Source organism: Salmo salar, chromosome ssa06 (genome assembly GCF_905237065.1).
Source record: "Salmo salar chromosome ssa06, Ssal_v3.1, whole genome shotgun sequence".
Taxonomy (NCBI): Eukaryota; Metazoa; Chordata; class Actinopteri; order Salmoniformes; family Salmonidae; genus Salmo; species Salmo salar.
This window is the reverse complement of record NC_059447.1, coordinates 43809931-43825639: the sequence shown is the minus strand read 5'-3', so window position 1 is coordinate 43825639 and position 15709 is coordinate 43809931. Positions and strand designations below refer to the sequence as shown.

Genomic DNA, 15709 nt, shown 5'->3' with positions numbered 1-15709 from the left:
AGAGGATATTTTTAGTACCAGGAGCTGTGCCAGGCCCACCACGTCTGTTGACTCGTCCAGCTGTAACTCATAGAATTCATTGGCTTGTATGCAAAACAGTAATTGTTTCAAAACATCTCCTGCCATGTCATTGATGTGTCGTGAAACAGTGTTGTTTGATGAAGGAATTGTCTGTATAGTTTTTTGGGCCTTTTCCCCCAGCATTGTCCCAGTCATATCCACGGCAGCAGGAAGAATTAAGTCCTCCACAATAGTATGGGTCTTGCCTGTCCTAGCCACTCGGTAGCTCACCATATAAGACACTTCTAGCCCCTTCTTATTAGTGGTATCTGTTGCTTTTATACATGTCTTACTACTCGAAAGTCGTCTTAATTCTTGCTCCAAAAACTCCATGGCTTATTTTTCAAATTGCTATGTTTTGTTTCTAAATGTCTGCGCAAGAGTGAAGGTTTCATCGAGTTGTGAGATAGTACTTTTGCACACTGTGGCTGAGGAAAGGCACTACTCCCAATATAAGTGAAACCCAAATCAATGTAGTTCTTATCATATTTGCGCCTCTTCGATGGTCCAACATCCCTGTCTGTTGTTCGGTGCTTTCCTGGGTAAGGGGGCAGTAGCTCTTCGGCTGCATCAGATTCACAACTGTCAGTATCCATGCTAGCTAGGCTAACAACAAATGTAGAATTACTGATGGTAGCATTGGATGTGCTCGTGGAAGCAGAACCACTTGTGTCGTCGACAGGTGCAGGTGTAGTACTGCTGGTAGTAGAGTTGATATATGTCTCTATGGATGCGGGCCTTACTTTTTTTAACCGTTAATACATTTTTGAGCAAACGGAATGAGCAGCAGCTACGTTTGGCTACATACGGACCGTTAGTGGAATTCCCGCAAGAGAGTAACGGTTAATGTGATTGGATGTTAATTATTTGACTAGGCTTCCTGTATTTGACATTGTGTTGTTAATTCCCTGAAGACTAGGTGGTTTAATTTTATTTTTGGCAGTGAAATGAGGATACTCAGGCGAGAAAAAAAACCTCACCCAAATGTATAGCCCCGTTGGAAAATATAAATGGACTGTTTGAAAATGTGAAGAATTTATTATTTAAAAAAAAAGTGAATCACATTTTTATTTGGCGTACCCCCGACCGCATTGCACATACCCCTGGATCACCTGTTCCAGGGGATCCAGAGACCCCTTTGTCATCACATGACAAGGTGAGGCATACCTGATATTGCTAAGATGTAGGCTATTCTGTTGGCTATATACCATCTGTATTTGGTCTGCTGAAATGAACTAAATAATAATGTATTCTTTGATATATTTTGATATATAAGGCCTATGTATTTGTATGCAGCAGAATTTGCTGTTGAATTTTAGATCCCGCTTTAAATGACTTTCATCTTATAAAGGCTTCAAAAAGCCTTCATAAGCACTACATAAATGGGTTACAAAGCATCTATAACCATATGTTATGTTTTATAAAGGGTTCATAAATGTGGCATAACTGTGTGACATAATCACCAATGTCAAATGTGACATAACCCACTATGTAGAATATGATATAAACATGTGCTTTATAAAGGGTGACATGTTCTGCTGAAGGATGGCATATGCTCTAAAGTGATGCCATGTTGGTCACATTACACTTAATCTCATTCCCAGACACTTCTGCCCAAAGGCGCAAAAGTTCTGGTGGACCAACGCATCAAACTTGGCCTTCATTAGTTAGGGTTAAGTTTCAAATCAAATTTTAAGAAGTTCAATTGTGGAAGTTGGCAGGGTTTAGCAATAATTATGACTTTTTGACTGTGTTAAATAGTGATGAGAAATACTTTCCTTGGTAAGGTCAATCCTATAGAATTCTATGGTCACTCCCACTAAGGCGAACTTTGAATGGCTGATATCCCAGGCTAATACAGTGCATTCGGAAAGTATTCAGACCCCTTCCCTTTTTCCACATTTTGTTACATTACAGCCTTATTCTAAAATGTATTAAATAAATAGTTTTCCTCATCAATCTTTACACAGTACCCCATAATGACAAAGTGAAAATAGGTTTTAGAATGTTTTTGCAAAGCCACCCCTATGTTGTCTTGGCTGTGTGATTAGGGTTGTTGTCCTGTTGGAAGGTGAACTTTCGCCCCAGTCTGAGGTCCTGAGCGCGCTGGAGCAGGTTTTCATAAAGAATCAATGTAATTTGCTCTGTTCAACTTTGCCTCGGTCCTAGTTTCCAAGTCCGTGCCTCTGAAAAACATCCCCACAGCATGATGCTGTCATCACCATGCTTCACCGTAGGGATGGTGCCAGGTTTCTGCCAGATGTGAAGCGTGGCATTCAGGCCAAAGAGTTCAATATTGTTTTCATCAGAACAGATTATTTTGTTTCTCATGGTCTGAGAGTCTTTGCCTTTTACTGAGGAGTGGCTTCCGTCTGGCCAATCTACCATAAAGGCCTGATTGGTGGAGTGCTGCAGAGATGGGAGAACCTTCCAGAAGGACAACCATCGCCACAGAGGAACTCTGGAGCTCTGTCAGAATGACCATTGGGTTCTTGGTCACCTCCCTGACCAAGGCCCTTCTCCCCCGATTGCTCAGTTTGGCCGGGCGGCCAGCTCTAGGAAGAGTCTTGGTGGTTCTAAACTTCTTCCATTTAAGAATGATGGATTCCACTGTGTTCTTGGGGATCTTCAATGCTGTAGACATTTTTTGGTACCCTTCCCCAGAACTGTGCCTCGACACACTCCTGTCTCGGAGCGCTACGGACAATTCCTTCAACCTCATGGCTTGGTTTTTGCTCTGTGGGACCTGTGGGACCTTTATAGGCAGGTGTGTGCCTTTCCAAATCATGTCCAATCAATTTAATTTACCACAGGTGGACTCCAATCAAGTTGTAGAAACATCTCAAGGATGATCAATGGAAACAGGATGGACCTGAGCTCAATTTCCAGTCTCATAGCAAAGGGTCTGAATGCTTATGTAAATAAGGTACATTTTTATTACATTTTTTATACAAATTTGCTAAAATGTCCAAAACCTTGTTTTTGCTTTGTCATTATGGGGTATTGTGTGTAGATTGCTGAGGAATTGTTTTTATTTAATACATTTTAGAATAAGGCTGTAAAGTAACAAAATGTGGAAAAAGCCAAGGTGTCTGAATACTTTCCGAAGGCACTGTATATGTTGTCATTTCATGGGGCTCTGAATAATATGGAGTGTTCACTTTACATGTGCGCTTACTGCACTAAAGAAAACAGCTGACCAAACAACAGTGGCATGCTCACTGAATTAAGCGGCAACTACATTAAAAATATACATTTCTTAGATTTTTTCCCAGACCTCAAATGTCATCCCCTGATGTGGTTTAAGAATTGTTGTGAACACAGAAAATCCAATTGTGTTGTTTTTCTATTAAAAAAGTGTTAAAAACTGTGAAAAATCAGAAAGAATTTGTGAAATCTGAAACTTGGAAAAACAAAATCAAGAAAACGGAATTTTGGAAAAAACAGAAGTAGGTAAAACTATTTTACGGATTTTAAAAGAGCCCTACCAACGGTTTTGGCTTTGCATGACTGCACTTTAAAGTGTGTGTCATCCTGCAGCACAGCGTTTTTGGGGAAGTTGAGGTCAGGTCCAATATTGACTATACACCCAAGAGGGAAAGAGGTTCCGCCATCCTAGAAATGTTTTTGGAAATATAATATATCAAATTTAGCAGACACTTTTATCCAAAGTGACTTTCAGTCATGCATGAATACATTTTTATATGGATGGGGGGGTCCTGAGAATTGAACCCAATATCCTGGCATTACAGTGCTCTACCAAGATGCATGCTTTGTGAAGCCTCAATTTAATGATTTATAAGGCCATTATTAAGCGTTGCTTATGCCACCCTTTTAAAGCACATGTTTATGTCATATTTGACATAGTGGGTTATGTCACATTTGACATTGGTGGTTATGTCACACATTAATGCCACACTTATGAACCCTTTATAAAGTATAACATACGGTTATAGATTGCATGAAGCCTTTATAAACTGCACGTCATTTAAAGCAGACAGAATTTCCTTCCCTCCTAAGATTTTGGAAGTAGGCGGGACATCCTATACACTGTCCTATAGAAATCGAGGACACTGGATGAAGTTTGAAAGGTTAACGGCAATATGGTCCAATGGGGAAAGGGAATAGGATTCGACTCCATTCTTACTATACCGCCCAAAAATACTGTCAACCAATTGCAATTATTGTAGTTCATTGAAAGCTCCATTATAGGCTAGGTTAAAAGTAGTGACAAGATAGAAAGGAAATCACATTCGAAGGAGATTTCCTTTTGTCCAATGGACGTTTAGGACGTAAGAACTAAGCTTATAAATAACAAGGTGACAGCTGTCAGAGTGCACATTGACTGCTGCTGTGAGCTAGTAATCGAGGACCCAGTGTGTACTGTAATATTAAGGTGAGTTAATAGTTTAGTGTGACATATTTTGTCATTTCGCTAAGCTTATAATCGCATTGTGAATATTTTGAAGTGTCCTGTGTCTGCATTGCTGGGGCGAATAGAAATTGTTAGCATGCTAGCTAGCTAACGTTATCCATGCATTGTAGGAAGTTGACGGCCATTCAATGATTTCTTCACAAGAATGACATTTTACAGTGAATGTGTTCGTACTGTAGAATTCTTACCAGAGAAGTGTCTACATGGGCAGCCGCGTATACTGTTGGGAAATAAACATGCAAATGTTAACTTGCGAAACCATGCATTGGAGTACAACCGATTCAAAGATGAGGTGAAGCTTCTGCAAAATGTCTGACTTGCGCGTCCATATCTGGGCCTAGTGAACCAGTGCATGTTTTCGGTTATTATGGATTCATGTCCCAGAGGATTGAGAAGGACGTTTAACAATTTCTAACAAATGCTATAGTTTGTGTCCTGTACCAAATGCCGCGTCCTTGTCTTTCAAATCCTGTATTGGTGTCTGGGTCATTTTTGACCTTCACGTCTCGAGCTGGCTAGCCAAATTTTCCCACCTATCTGTTAACGTTAGCAGTGTCCGTCTGAAGTATATAAAACCTAGCTAGCTATGGCTAACAAGCGAACGTTACCCAGGTTAGCCAACTAGCGTTTCATGCTTTCGTCTTTTTGCAAATCGCTGCTACCCTCACTGCATGTGACATGGGTTTAATAAGCCCCATTCGCGCATGGACATCTGATTTGGTATAGTTTAGGTTCCCCCATGGTCAATCCGTCCTTTGTGCTAATGATAACGTTACCAGCCCAGGGGCGGAATGGCGACGGGGGTGTACTGTACTAAAGTATTATCTTTTACACAGAATTTAGCTAGTTAGATTTTTATTCATTCATAGCTAAAGGCTAGCTTGACTGTCTGGGCCTTATGTGCGCAGGCGCTAATACACTACCTCGCTACCAACGCAATTGGATTAATTAGCATTAGACATCTCTGGATGTCGAAGTTGATCATAGTTTAGCACCCAATTTAGTGTTTTGAAAGTATTTTTCTTTAATGCTTCATTGGCATCTTGCCACATTCAAACAAGCCTTGCTATTTTTCCATGTAATTTCACTTAATCAAAGTCTTATGACCTGGGTGTAAAGATTGTAATTTGACTCTTATTTATGCAGAGTTGTAACCTCTTGAGATTATACAGTCAGATTTTACTACAGGACCTTAGTCTGCTTTTCGCACATCCTCTTCCCTGATGCACATGGTCAAATGCTTGACTGGTTACACTTACAGCTCAGGTCACCTTTACTGTACCTTTAGCAGTGTAGAGCTGGTTTAGGTGGTGGGCTGTAGCTAAGAATTGTGCATGCTTTCCATTGTAAAAAAAAAATAGTGTCCAAATGTAATTCATCTCTCTTCACAGGCACCAGCCATGTACGCCTGCGCTAAGTTTGTCACCTCACCTGCTGTGGTATGTATTCTTTGAAATGACAATGTCACCTGTTTGATGCTCTGCCGGTTGTGCCTTATCAGTCTAGATCTAGCATGTACACACTCTTGTTTAGCTAAAAGATGCACAGCAAATAAGTCAATGGTAAGGAATATCACCTTATTTGTCACATGTGCCAAAGACAACAGGTGTAGACCTTACAGTGAAATGCTTAATTACAAGCTCTTAACTACGCAGTTTTAAGAAAAATAAGTGTTAATTAAAAAGCAGCAGTAAAGTAAGTGGCGAGGCTAAATACAGGGGTACTGGTACAGTCAATGTGCGGGGCTACAGGTTAGTTGAGGTAATGGGTACATGTAGGTCGAGTTAAAGTGACTATGCATAGATAATCAACAGTAGTAGCAGCAGTGTAATAAGGGAGGCGGGGGGACCATTTGATTCTGTTCAGGTGTCTTATGGCTTGGGGGTAGAAGCTGTTAAGGAGCCTTTTGGACCTAGACTTGGCCCTCCGATATTGCTTGTTGTGCGGTAGCAGTGAGAAGTCTATGACTAAGGTGGCTGGAGTCTTGGACAATTTTTAGGGCCTTCCTCTGACACCGCCTGGTGTATTTTTTTTTTGTATTTATTTTACCTTTAACTAGGCAAGTCAGTTAAGAACACATTCTTATTTACAATGACGGCCTAGGAACACTGGGTTAACTGCCTTGTTGAAGGGCAGAATGACAGATTTTTACCTTGTCAGCTCTGGGATTTGATCTGCCAACCTTTCGGTTACTAGTCCAACGCTCTAACCACTAGGCTACATGCCGTATAGAGGTCCTGGATGGCGGGACACTTGGCCTCAGTGATGTACTGGGCTGTACACACTACCCTCTGTAGTGCCTTGCGGTCGGGGGCCGAGTAGTTGCCAAACCAGGCAGTGATGCAACCAGTCAGGATGCTCTCACTGGTGCAGCTGTAGAACCTTTTGATGACCCATGCCAAATCTTTTCAGCCTCCTGAGGGGGAGTAGACTTTGTCGTGCCTTCTTCAGGACTGTCTTGGTGTGTTTGGACCATGTTAGTTTGTTGGTGACGTGGACGTCAAGGAACTTGACGCTCTCAACCTGATCCACTACAGCGCCGTCGATGAGAATGGGGGCGTGCTCAGTCCTCCTTTTCCTGTAGTCCACTATCATCTACTTTGTCTTGATCACGTTGAGGGAGAGGTTGTTATCCTGGCACCACACTACCAGGTCTCTGACCTCCTCCCTATAGGCTGTCTCATCATTGTCGGTGATCAGGCCTACCACTGTGTCGTTGGCAAACTTAACGATGGTGTTGGAGTTGTGCCTGGCCATGCAGTCATTAGTGAACAGGGAGTACAGGAAGGGACTGGGCGTTCACCCCTGAGGGGCTGCTGTGTTGAGGATCAGCGTGTTGGTGTGGTATGCAAATTGGAGTGGGTCTAGGGTTTCTGGGATAATGGTGTTAATGTGAGCATGACCAGAACATGAGATGAGAATGCATATTTTTTTAAAGGTTCATGATGGAAAGAAAAGTCTATGGCAGTGTTACCTGTGTGCATGACCAGTGGTCAGCTGGGGATAAATGGGGGGGGGGGGGATCACTATGTAGGCAATTAGCCTCTCACCTTGTAGGCTAATCTAACCCCATAGTACTCAGTCTTTACTAAAAACAAGATTTGGATTGATCATAAGGGTTTCACATTTTGGGGAATATTCAGAGGTGGAAACTTTCTGTGGGAATATATGGGAATTAATGGCAATGTATGCAATTTATATTAATACCATTTCAATGTGATGATTTTTGCATTGGGTGTATTTACCATGTCATATGGAGACAAACAAACCTTGTACCTTACCATAAGTAGACAAAATTGTAAATGATTAAATCATTCCAATAGAAATATAAAAAACAATTTAGTTACAAATGTAACTTTAATTAAATGAGTTGACTCTTCACAAAGGATGATTTCACTGAACAACTAAAAGGAATATTGAATGATCCCCAATGATCCATCGCATCGCCCAAAACATTTTCAACATACAGTTGAAGTTTACCTTAGCCAAATACATTTAAACTCTGTTTTTCACTATTCCTGACATTTAATCCTAGTAAAAATTCCCTGTTTTAGGTCAGTAAGTATTACCACTTTATTTTAAGAATGTGAAATGTCAGAATAATAATAGTAGAGAATGATTTATTTCATTCCCAGTGGGTCAGAAGTTTACATGCACTCAATTAGTATTTGGTAGCATTGCCTTTAAATTGTTTAACTTGGGACAAATGTTTCGGGTAGGCTTCCCACAATAAGTTGGGTGAATTTTGGCCCATTCCTCCTGACAGAGCTGGTGTAATTGAGTCAGGTTTGTAGGCCTCCTTGCTCGCACATGCTTTTTCAGTTCTGCCCACACATTTTCTATAGGATTGAGGTCAGGGCTTTGATGGCCACTCACTACCTTTACTTTGTTGTCCTTAAGCCATTTTGCCACAACTTTGGAAGTATGCTTGGGGTCATTGTCCATTTGGAAGACCCATTTGTGAGCAAGCTTTAACTTCCTGACTGTCTTGATGTTGCTTCAATATATCCACATAATTTTACATCCTCATGATGCCATCTATTTTGAAGTGCACCAGTCCCTCCTGCAGCAAAGCACCCCCACAACATGATGCTGCCACCCCCGTGCTTCCCGGTTGGGACGGTGTTCTTCGGCTTGCAAGCATCCCTCTTTTTCCTACAAACATAACGATGGTCATTATGACTAAACCGTTCATTTTGTTTCATCAGACTGTACTTTTTGGAGAAATATCCTCTGATCTTTGTCCCCATGTGCAGTTGCAAACCGTAGTCTGTCTTTTTCATGGCGGTTTTGGAGCAGTGGCTTCTTCCTTGCTGAGTGGCCTTTCAGGTTATGTTGACATAGGACTCATTTTACTGTGGATATAGATACTTTGTACCTGTTTCCTCCAGCTTCTTCACAAGGTATTTTGTTGTTCTGGGATTTGCACTTTTTGCACCAAGGTACATTCATCTCTAGGAGACAGAACATGTCTCCTTCCTGAGCGGTATGACAGCTGGTCCCATGGTGTTTATACTTGCGTACTATTGTTTGTACAGATGAATGTGGTACCTTCAGGCGTTTGGAAATTGCTCCCAAGGATGAACCAGGCTTGTGGAGGTTTACAATATTTTTTTTCTGAGGTCTTGGCTGATTTTCTTTTGATTTTCACATGATGTCAAGCAAAAAGGCACGGAGTTTGAAGGTAGGCCTTGAAATTCATCAACAGGTACACCTCCAATTGACTCAAATGATGAATATTGTCGCTTAGCCTCCAGAAGCTTCTAAAACCATGTTATTTTCTGGTATTTTCCAAGCTGTTTAAAGGCAGTCAACTTGGTGTATGTCAACTTCTGACCCACTGGAATTGTGATACAGTGAAATAATCTGTCTAAACAATTGTTGGAAGAATTACTTGTCATGTACACAGATGTCCTAACCGACTTGCCAAAACGAATTTGTTAACAAGAAATTTGGAGTGGTTGAAACACTTAGGTTGGAGTCATTAACTCATTTATGTGAACTTCTGACTTCAACTGTACATCTGTAAAATGATAGTCTAGAAACTAAACATTGGTTGTCTTCCTCTCAGGCTTCCATGTCTTCTCCCTGGACCTCAATGTCCACCTCTTGAACATCAGACTGAGGCCTCATCTTCACTGTCACTTTCCAACCTTGTGGAGGATGGCTCAAAAAGCCTCATTTGCCCGGATGGCCACCAATGTTTCAACCCTTATATTGGTCAGCCTGTTGCGTGCTTTGGTGTGTTCCCAAACAAGGACCAGTTGCGCTTTGAGGTGGCTGATGTTGGTGGGACTTGGAGGATGGAGGTAACGGGACAGAGCCTCATCCACAAAGTCCCTTCCACCAGGTGGCTGATGCGATATGTTGGCACGACTGCCATATTGCATCTCCATCCCAAAGCCCTTGCTTGGAAGTGTACGTTGCCAGACTGCTAAGAACCTTGCCCTCATCCAGGCCAAGGTGGTGAGACACGGTAGTGATGACACCATAGGCCTTGATCTCTGCACCAGACAGGATGCTCTTGCCAGCATACTTGGGGTCCAACATGTACGCTGTGGCATATGGTCTTCAGGCAGCAGTCTTCACACTTCAGTTTCCTCTCCTTGGAGTAACAGTGAAGTGGGCAGGGCAGTACAGATTTCTTCTCTTACATCTGCAACTAGAGTCTGGAGATCAGACAGGATGGTATTGTCTCCCTCAATCTGTGCAATGGCTACTACTATAGGTTTCAAGCTGCTTACCACTCTCTCCCAAAATGCATCATCCAGTAGGATCCTCTTGATGGGGCTGTTTGTATTGGCAGACTGATATGGCCATTTCTTGGAGAGACTCGTTCCCCTCAGGAGACTGTCAAACATGATGACAACACCACCCCAACGGGTGTTGCTGGGCAGCTTCAATATGGTGCTCTTAGTCTTCTCACTTTGCTTGGTGAGGTAGATTGCTGCTATAACTTGACTCTTCACATAGCTAACATTTCCTTAGCTCTCTTGTAGAGTATCCATTGTTTTCAGTGCAATGATGTACTTGAACAGATTTAATGCATGAGCAGCACAGCCAATGGGTGTGATGTGAGGGTAGACCAAGCAGCCTTCATCTTCACAGCATTGTCTGTCACCAGTGCAAATACCTTCTGTGGTCCAAGGTCATTGATGTGGTGTGTCTGTGCTCTTGTAGAATACTGGTTGAGGGGTGGAGATACTGTAGTTAATTATTCCTTGCCGACGAACATTTGACCACCCATCAGAGGATTGCAATAGCTGCTTTCTCTGATTTGCGTGACCTTCACTTGAACTCTGAATTCTGCACCCAACAAATGAGTAGATAAAGCATGTCTGGTTGGAGGGGTGTATGCTGGGTGAAGAACGTCCAGAAATCTCTTCCAATACACATTGCCTGTGAGCATCAGAGGTGAACCAGTTGCGTACACAGCTTGAGCAAGACATCAGCATTTCTGACTACGTTCCTCCATTGAGTCAAACAAAACTTCTGATTCCAGGAGGACCATGAGCTGTTGCTATCGATAAGGTGTCTGATTCATAATTTTCACCTCGCATAGAAGTAGAGGGACTTTTGTCAGCAGTTGCTTGTGAGCGCTGAGGGAACTTTATGCACTTGGCCAGATGATTCTGCATCTGTTTTCTTCACATATGATTTGGCACAGTATTTGCAAATGTACACAGCTTTTCCTTCTACATTAGCTGCAGTGAAATGTCTACACAGATGGTGCCCGTGGCATTTTCCTGTAAAGATTAGAAAAAAGAGTAAAAAAAACAAATGCAATTCCATGTACAGATAGTTACACAGTTAGATTAAACAACTCCTTTTGTAAGATGTTTTAAAATGAAACATGTATGGAAACAGGTGAATTAACACCTCAGTTAGCAGGCTCAAGCAAGCTAAAACTAACTAGCAGAAATTGTTAAAAATGATTTAAACACTTTGCTCTAGGCAACTACAGCAAACTACAGGCAACTACTATTTACTAGTTAACAAAAACCATGTGTCATATAAAATATATTCACCCCACCCAGTATTGTAATCAGAACTTACCAGAAAGCATGTAGTCCTTGGCTCAGACAGTGTAGTAGTGTGAGCTCAATAGCATCTCAGTGTTCAAGATTTTGAGAATCAGCTGTACATGTGATGGAAGAATGCACCGTGCATGCAGAGGGTTGCAATTCCATTGAATTAGTTTAACCAAAATTTGCCACACGACCTAGAATTCCTTGTGTATCCCACAAGGTTCACTGCTAACTTCTCTTTTGATGAATTTAAGCAAAATTCCCAGGCTTAACTTTACATGGAAATTTACCAGAAAGTTTTTGACCCTTTGCAACTAATCATGATATTGCCATTCTACCAGTCTTGATGTCTCAAATCTTCCTAGATGTTACACTATTAGATGCAACTCTGTAGGGTCATAATCTTGGTGTGCTCCAGAACTCACCTCAGGGTAATCTATATTTGGCAGTCTGATAGTAATGATTTAAGTAGAGCTTGTTACAAGCTTTCAAGTCTGTTTAGGAGTCTGATGTGTAGTTGTCTCTTGCAGCTGCGTGGGGGGTCCAGAGTCCTCGCCCGGCCAGTCTCGGTCTCAGTCTTCAACAGACCTGAAGCCAAAAGTGAGCAGCAGGTGAGCCCCTCTTCAAACCAAAATGAAACCCTGTGACTAACATTGCTCACAATTCCAATTGCCCCTTTTTGTGATAAGGCCACTTGTTCATAACGTTTGTTTGTTTTCAACACCTCAGTAACCCTTATTTCCTTTTCAGTTGTATTAATCATGAACACCAGACCATTCTGAATCCTTGTCTGGCGAAATACTAACGTGGCCAGTGCTTAAATGTCTCCTTGTGACGATTTCCACGGGTCCCTTCAGGACTCTCCAGTGTGACCATTTTATTCGCATGTCCACCTTCAATATTTTTCTGTGCAACATGGAATTTAAATTTGGGAGCACCAGTGTGCCAAGAGAAATGAAGGGTTTTAGTTTAATTACCTGAAATAGTTTTCATAATGCTCCTAGATTTCTGCGCGCCTAGATTTTTAAACTTGAGGGGTGGGTGTTTATACTATCTACACCTGTCAGGTTGTCTCAGTTCCATTTCAGTCTCTAGCTTCTCTATGTTCTGATTTTGACTGCTCTACCCCTGCATCTTCCCCAGACCCTGTTGCCTGCTGGTGAGGCCTCTCTTCTAACCCGGGGGTTCCAGACCAGCGCTGTCTCCAGAGACATCGACACTGCCGCCAAGTTCATCGGTGCTGGAGCCGCCACAGTGGGAGTGGCTGGATCAGGGGCTGGAATTGGAACTGTGTTCGGCAGCTTGATCATCGGCTATGCCAGGTAACTGATGAACGAAAAGGAATTCAACCCTTTGTTTGTGGGAGTGAGTCGATTCCGAAGCAAAACCTGATGCAAAAGAATAGTTGTGATCATTGATTATGTGGGTGGCAGAGAAATGCAAATGTTTTACTGCAAGAGTATTGAAGCGTGTGAGCCTATTCATATTGGTTCATATAATTAACTAACAATTTGCTACTGGTGCTGTCGTCCAGCCAAAGCATAACTTCCAGTCCTCTTTCTCTTGTTGACAGGAACCCCTCCCTGAAGCAGCAGCTCTTCTCCTATGCCATCCTGGGCTTTGCCCTGTCCGAGGCCATGGGGCTCTTCTGTCTCATGGTGGCATTCCTCATCCTGTTCGCTATGTAATTTAGTCACACACTGTTCCCGTCCCTGCCCCGTCACCTTTCTCCCAGGGAATCTAAGCTCATGAGGCCGTGGCACCGCCATTCCAATCAAAATCACCGACTACAAATCCTGCCTTTTTATGTTCCCCCTTTTTATTTTTTTTCAGAAGTTTAACGTAAGAGCTCACTTTGGTTTAGACGGTCTGTCAGAATAAATGGTTGGGATAACTAAACTTGTCAGTCTTTATTTTCAGTGTTTGGATGCTGGACTTAAAGATGTGTAAACTAAAAGTACTAGGTACCTTGTCACATTGAATGCAATATAAGCTAAATGTACAGGATGTGGAATTTCTTATCAAGTAAGTCTGGGTCTCAACTTAGTGTTGAGTTAGAATTAATAGAATACACAAGGTGCAATTTCGTAATGTAGTTGTGAATCAGAAGTGACCCAATTAGCCCATGTCAGCAAAGCATTTTTAGATTGGTAAATTAGTCTAGGGACCAGCTATGTAAGCTTGTAGTAAGCATGTTCGCATCACTGACCGGGGTGGGGCCCATTTGATCATCAGTTACCATAAACTCAGCAAAAAAAGAAACGTCAACTGTGTTTAGTTTCAGCAAACTTAACATGTGTAAATATTTGTACGAACATAACGAGATTCAACAACTGAGACAAACTGAACAAGTTCCACAGACATGTGACTAACAGAAATGGAATAATGTGTCCCTGAGCAAAGAGGGGGTCAAAAGTAAGTCAGTATCTGGTGTGGCCACCAGCTGCATTAAGTACTGCAGTGCATCTCATTGTCTGCACCAGATTTGCCTGTTCTTGCTGTGAGATGTTACCCCCGCTCTTCCACCATGGCACTTGCAAGTTCCTGGACATTTCTGGGGGGAATGGCCCTAGCCCTCACCCTCTGATCCAACAGGTCCCAGATGTGCTCAATGGGATTGAGATCCGGGCTCTTTGCTGGCCATGGCAGAACACTGACATTCTTGTCTTGCAGGAAATCACGCACAGAACGAGCAGTACGGCTGGTAGCATTGTCATGCTGAAGGGTCATGTCAGGATGCGCCTGCAGGAAGGGTACCACATGAGGGAGGATGTCTTCCCTGTAATGTACAGCGTTGAGATGCTTGCAATGACAACAAGCTCAGTCCGATGATGCTGTGACCCACTGCTCCAGACCACAATGGACCCTCCACCTCCAAATTGATCCCGCTCCAGAGTACAGGCCTCGTGTCACGCTCATTCCTTCGACGATAAACGTGAATCTGACCTTCACCCCTGGTGAGACAACCGCGACTCGTCAGTGAAGAGCACTTTTTGCCAGTCCTGTCTGGTCCAGCGACGGTGGGTTTGTGCCTTTAGGCGACGTTGTTGCCGGTGATGTCTGAGGACCTGCCTTACAACAGGCCTACAAGCCCTCAGTCAGCCTATTGCAGACAGTCTGAGCACTGATGGCGGGATTGTGCGTTCCTGGTGTAACTCGGGCAGTTGTTGCCATCCTGTCCCACAGGTGTGATGTTCGGCTGTACCGATCCTGTGCAGGTGTTACACGTGGTCTGCCACTGCAAGGACGATCAGCTGTCCATCCTGTAGCGCTGTCTTAGGCATCTCACTGTATGGACATTGCAATTTATTGCCCTGGCCACATCTGCATGCCTCCTTGCAGCATGCCTAAGGCATGTTCATGCAGGTGAGCAGGGACCCTGGGCATCATTCTTTTGGTGTTTTTCAGTCAGTAGAAAGGCCTCTTTAGTGTCCTAAGTTTTCATAACTTACTTCAATTGCCTACTGTCTAAGCTGTTAGTGTCTTAATGACTGTTCCACAGGTGCATGTTCATTAATTGTTTATGGTTCATTTAACAAGCGTGGGGAAACTGTTTAAACCCTTTACAATGATCTGAAGTTGTTTTGGATTTTTACAAATTATCTTTGAAAGACAGGGTCCTGAAAAGGGGACTTTTTTTTTTGTTGCTGAGTTTATTAATAACTGCAAGCATTTTCCTCCACCCTATGGAAAAATGTGTAGAATTAAGGAAACAAACTTTTTTTATTTTTTGTCTGCGCTGTTACAGACCCATGAGTCATTGCGGCCCCTCGTAATGAGTCCTTTTTTTTTCTTTTTTTTTTTGTGGCCCCTGGCCCAATTAAAGTTGTCATCCCTGTATTAGTTTATACAGTGTACAAAACATTAGGAACACCTTCCTAATGAGTTTTGCCCTCAGGACGGCTTGAATTCGTCAGGGCATCGACTAGGTGTCAAGTGTTCCAGAAGGATTTTGGCCCATGTTGACTCCAATGCGTCCCACAGTTGGCTGAATGATCTTAGGGTGGTGGACCATTCTTGATACACATGGGGAAAACTGAGTGTGGAAAAACCCAGTAATGTTGCAAACGCACTCAAACCGGTGTACCTGGCACCTACCATACCCCGTTCAAAGGCACTTAAATTTTGTCTTGCCCTTTTACCCTCAATGGCACAGTCGCTTTAGTCTATTTAACCTGTCACCTTT

General features: G+C 42.7%; 1 protein-coding gene across 1 annotated transcript; it reads left to right on the top strand.

Annotated features, from left to right (window-relative positions):
* Positions 1–4179: 4179 nt before the first annotated feature.
* LOC106607492 (ATP synthase F(0) complex subunit C3, mitochondrial) lies at positions 4180–13417 on the top strand. The gene is made up of 5 exons (XM_014204489.2): positions 4180–4456; positions 5887–5934; positions 12054–12134; positions 12667–12845; positions 13097–13417. The coding sequence occupies exons 2-5, from the start codon at positions 5896–5898 to the stop codon at positions 13209–13211; spliced, it is 414 nt and encodes a 137-aa protein (XP_014059964.1). The 5' UTR covers positions 4180–4456; positions 5887–5895; the 3' UTR covers positions 13212–13417.
* The last annotated feature ends 2292 nt before the right edge of the window (positions 13418–15709 follow it).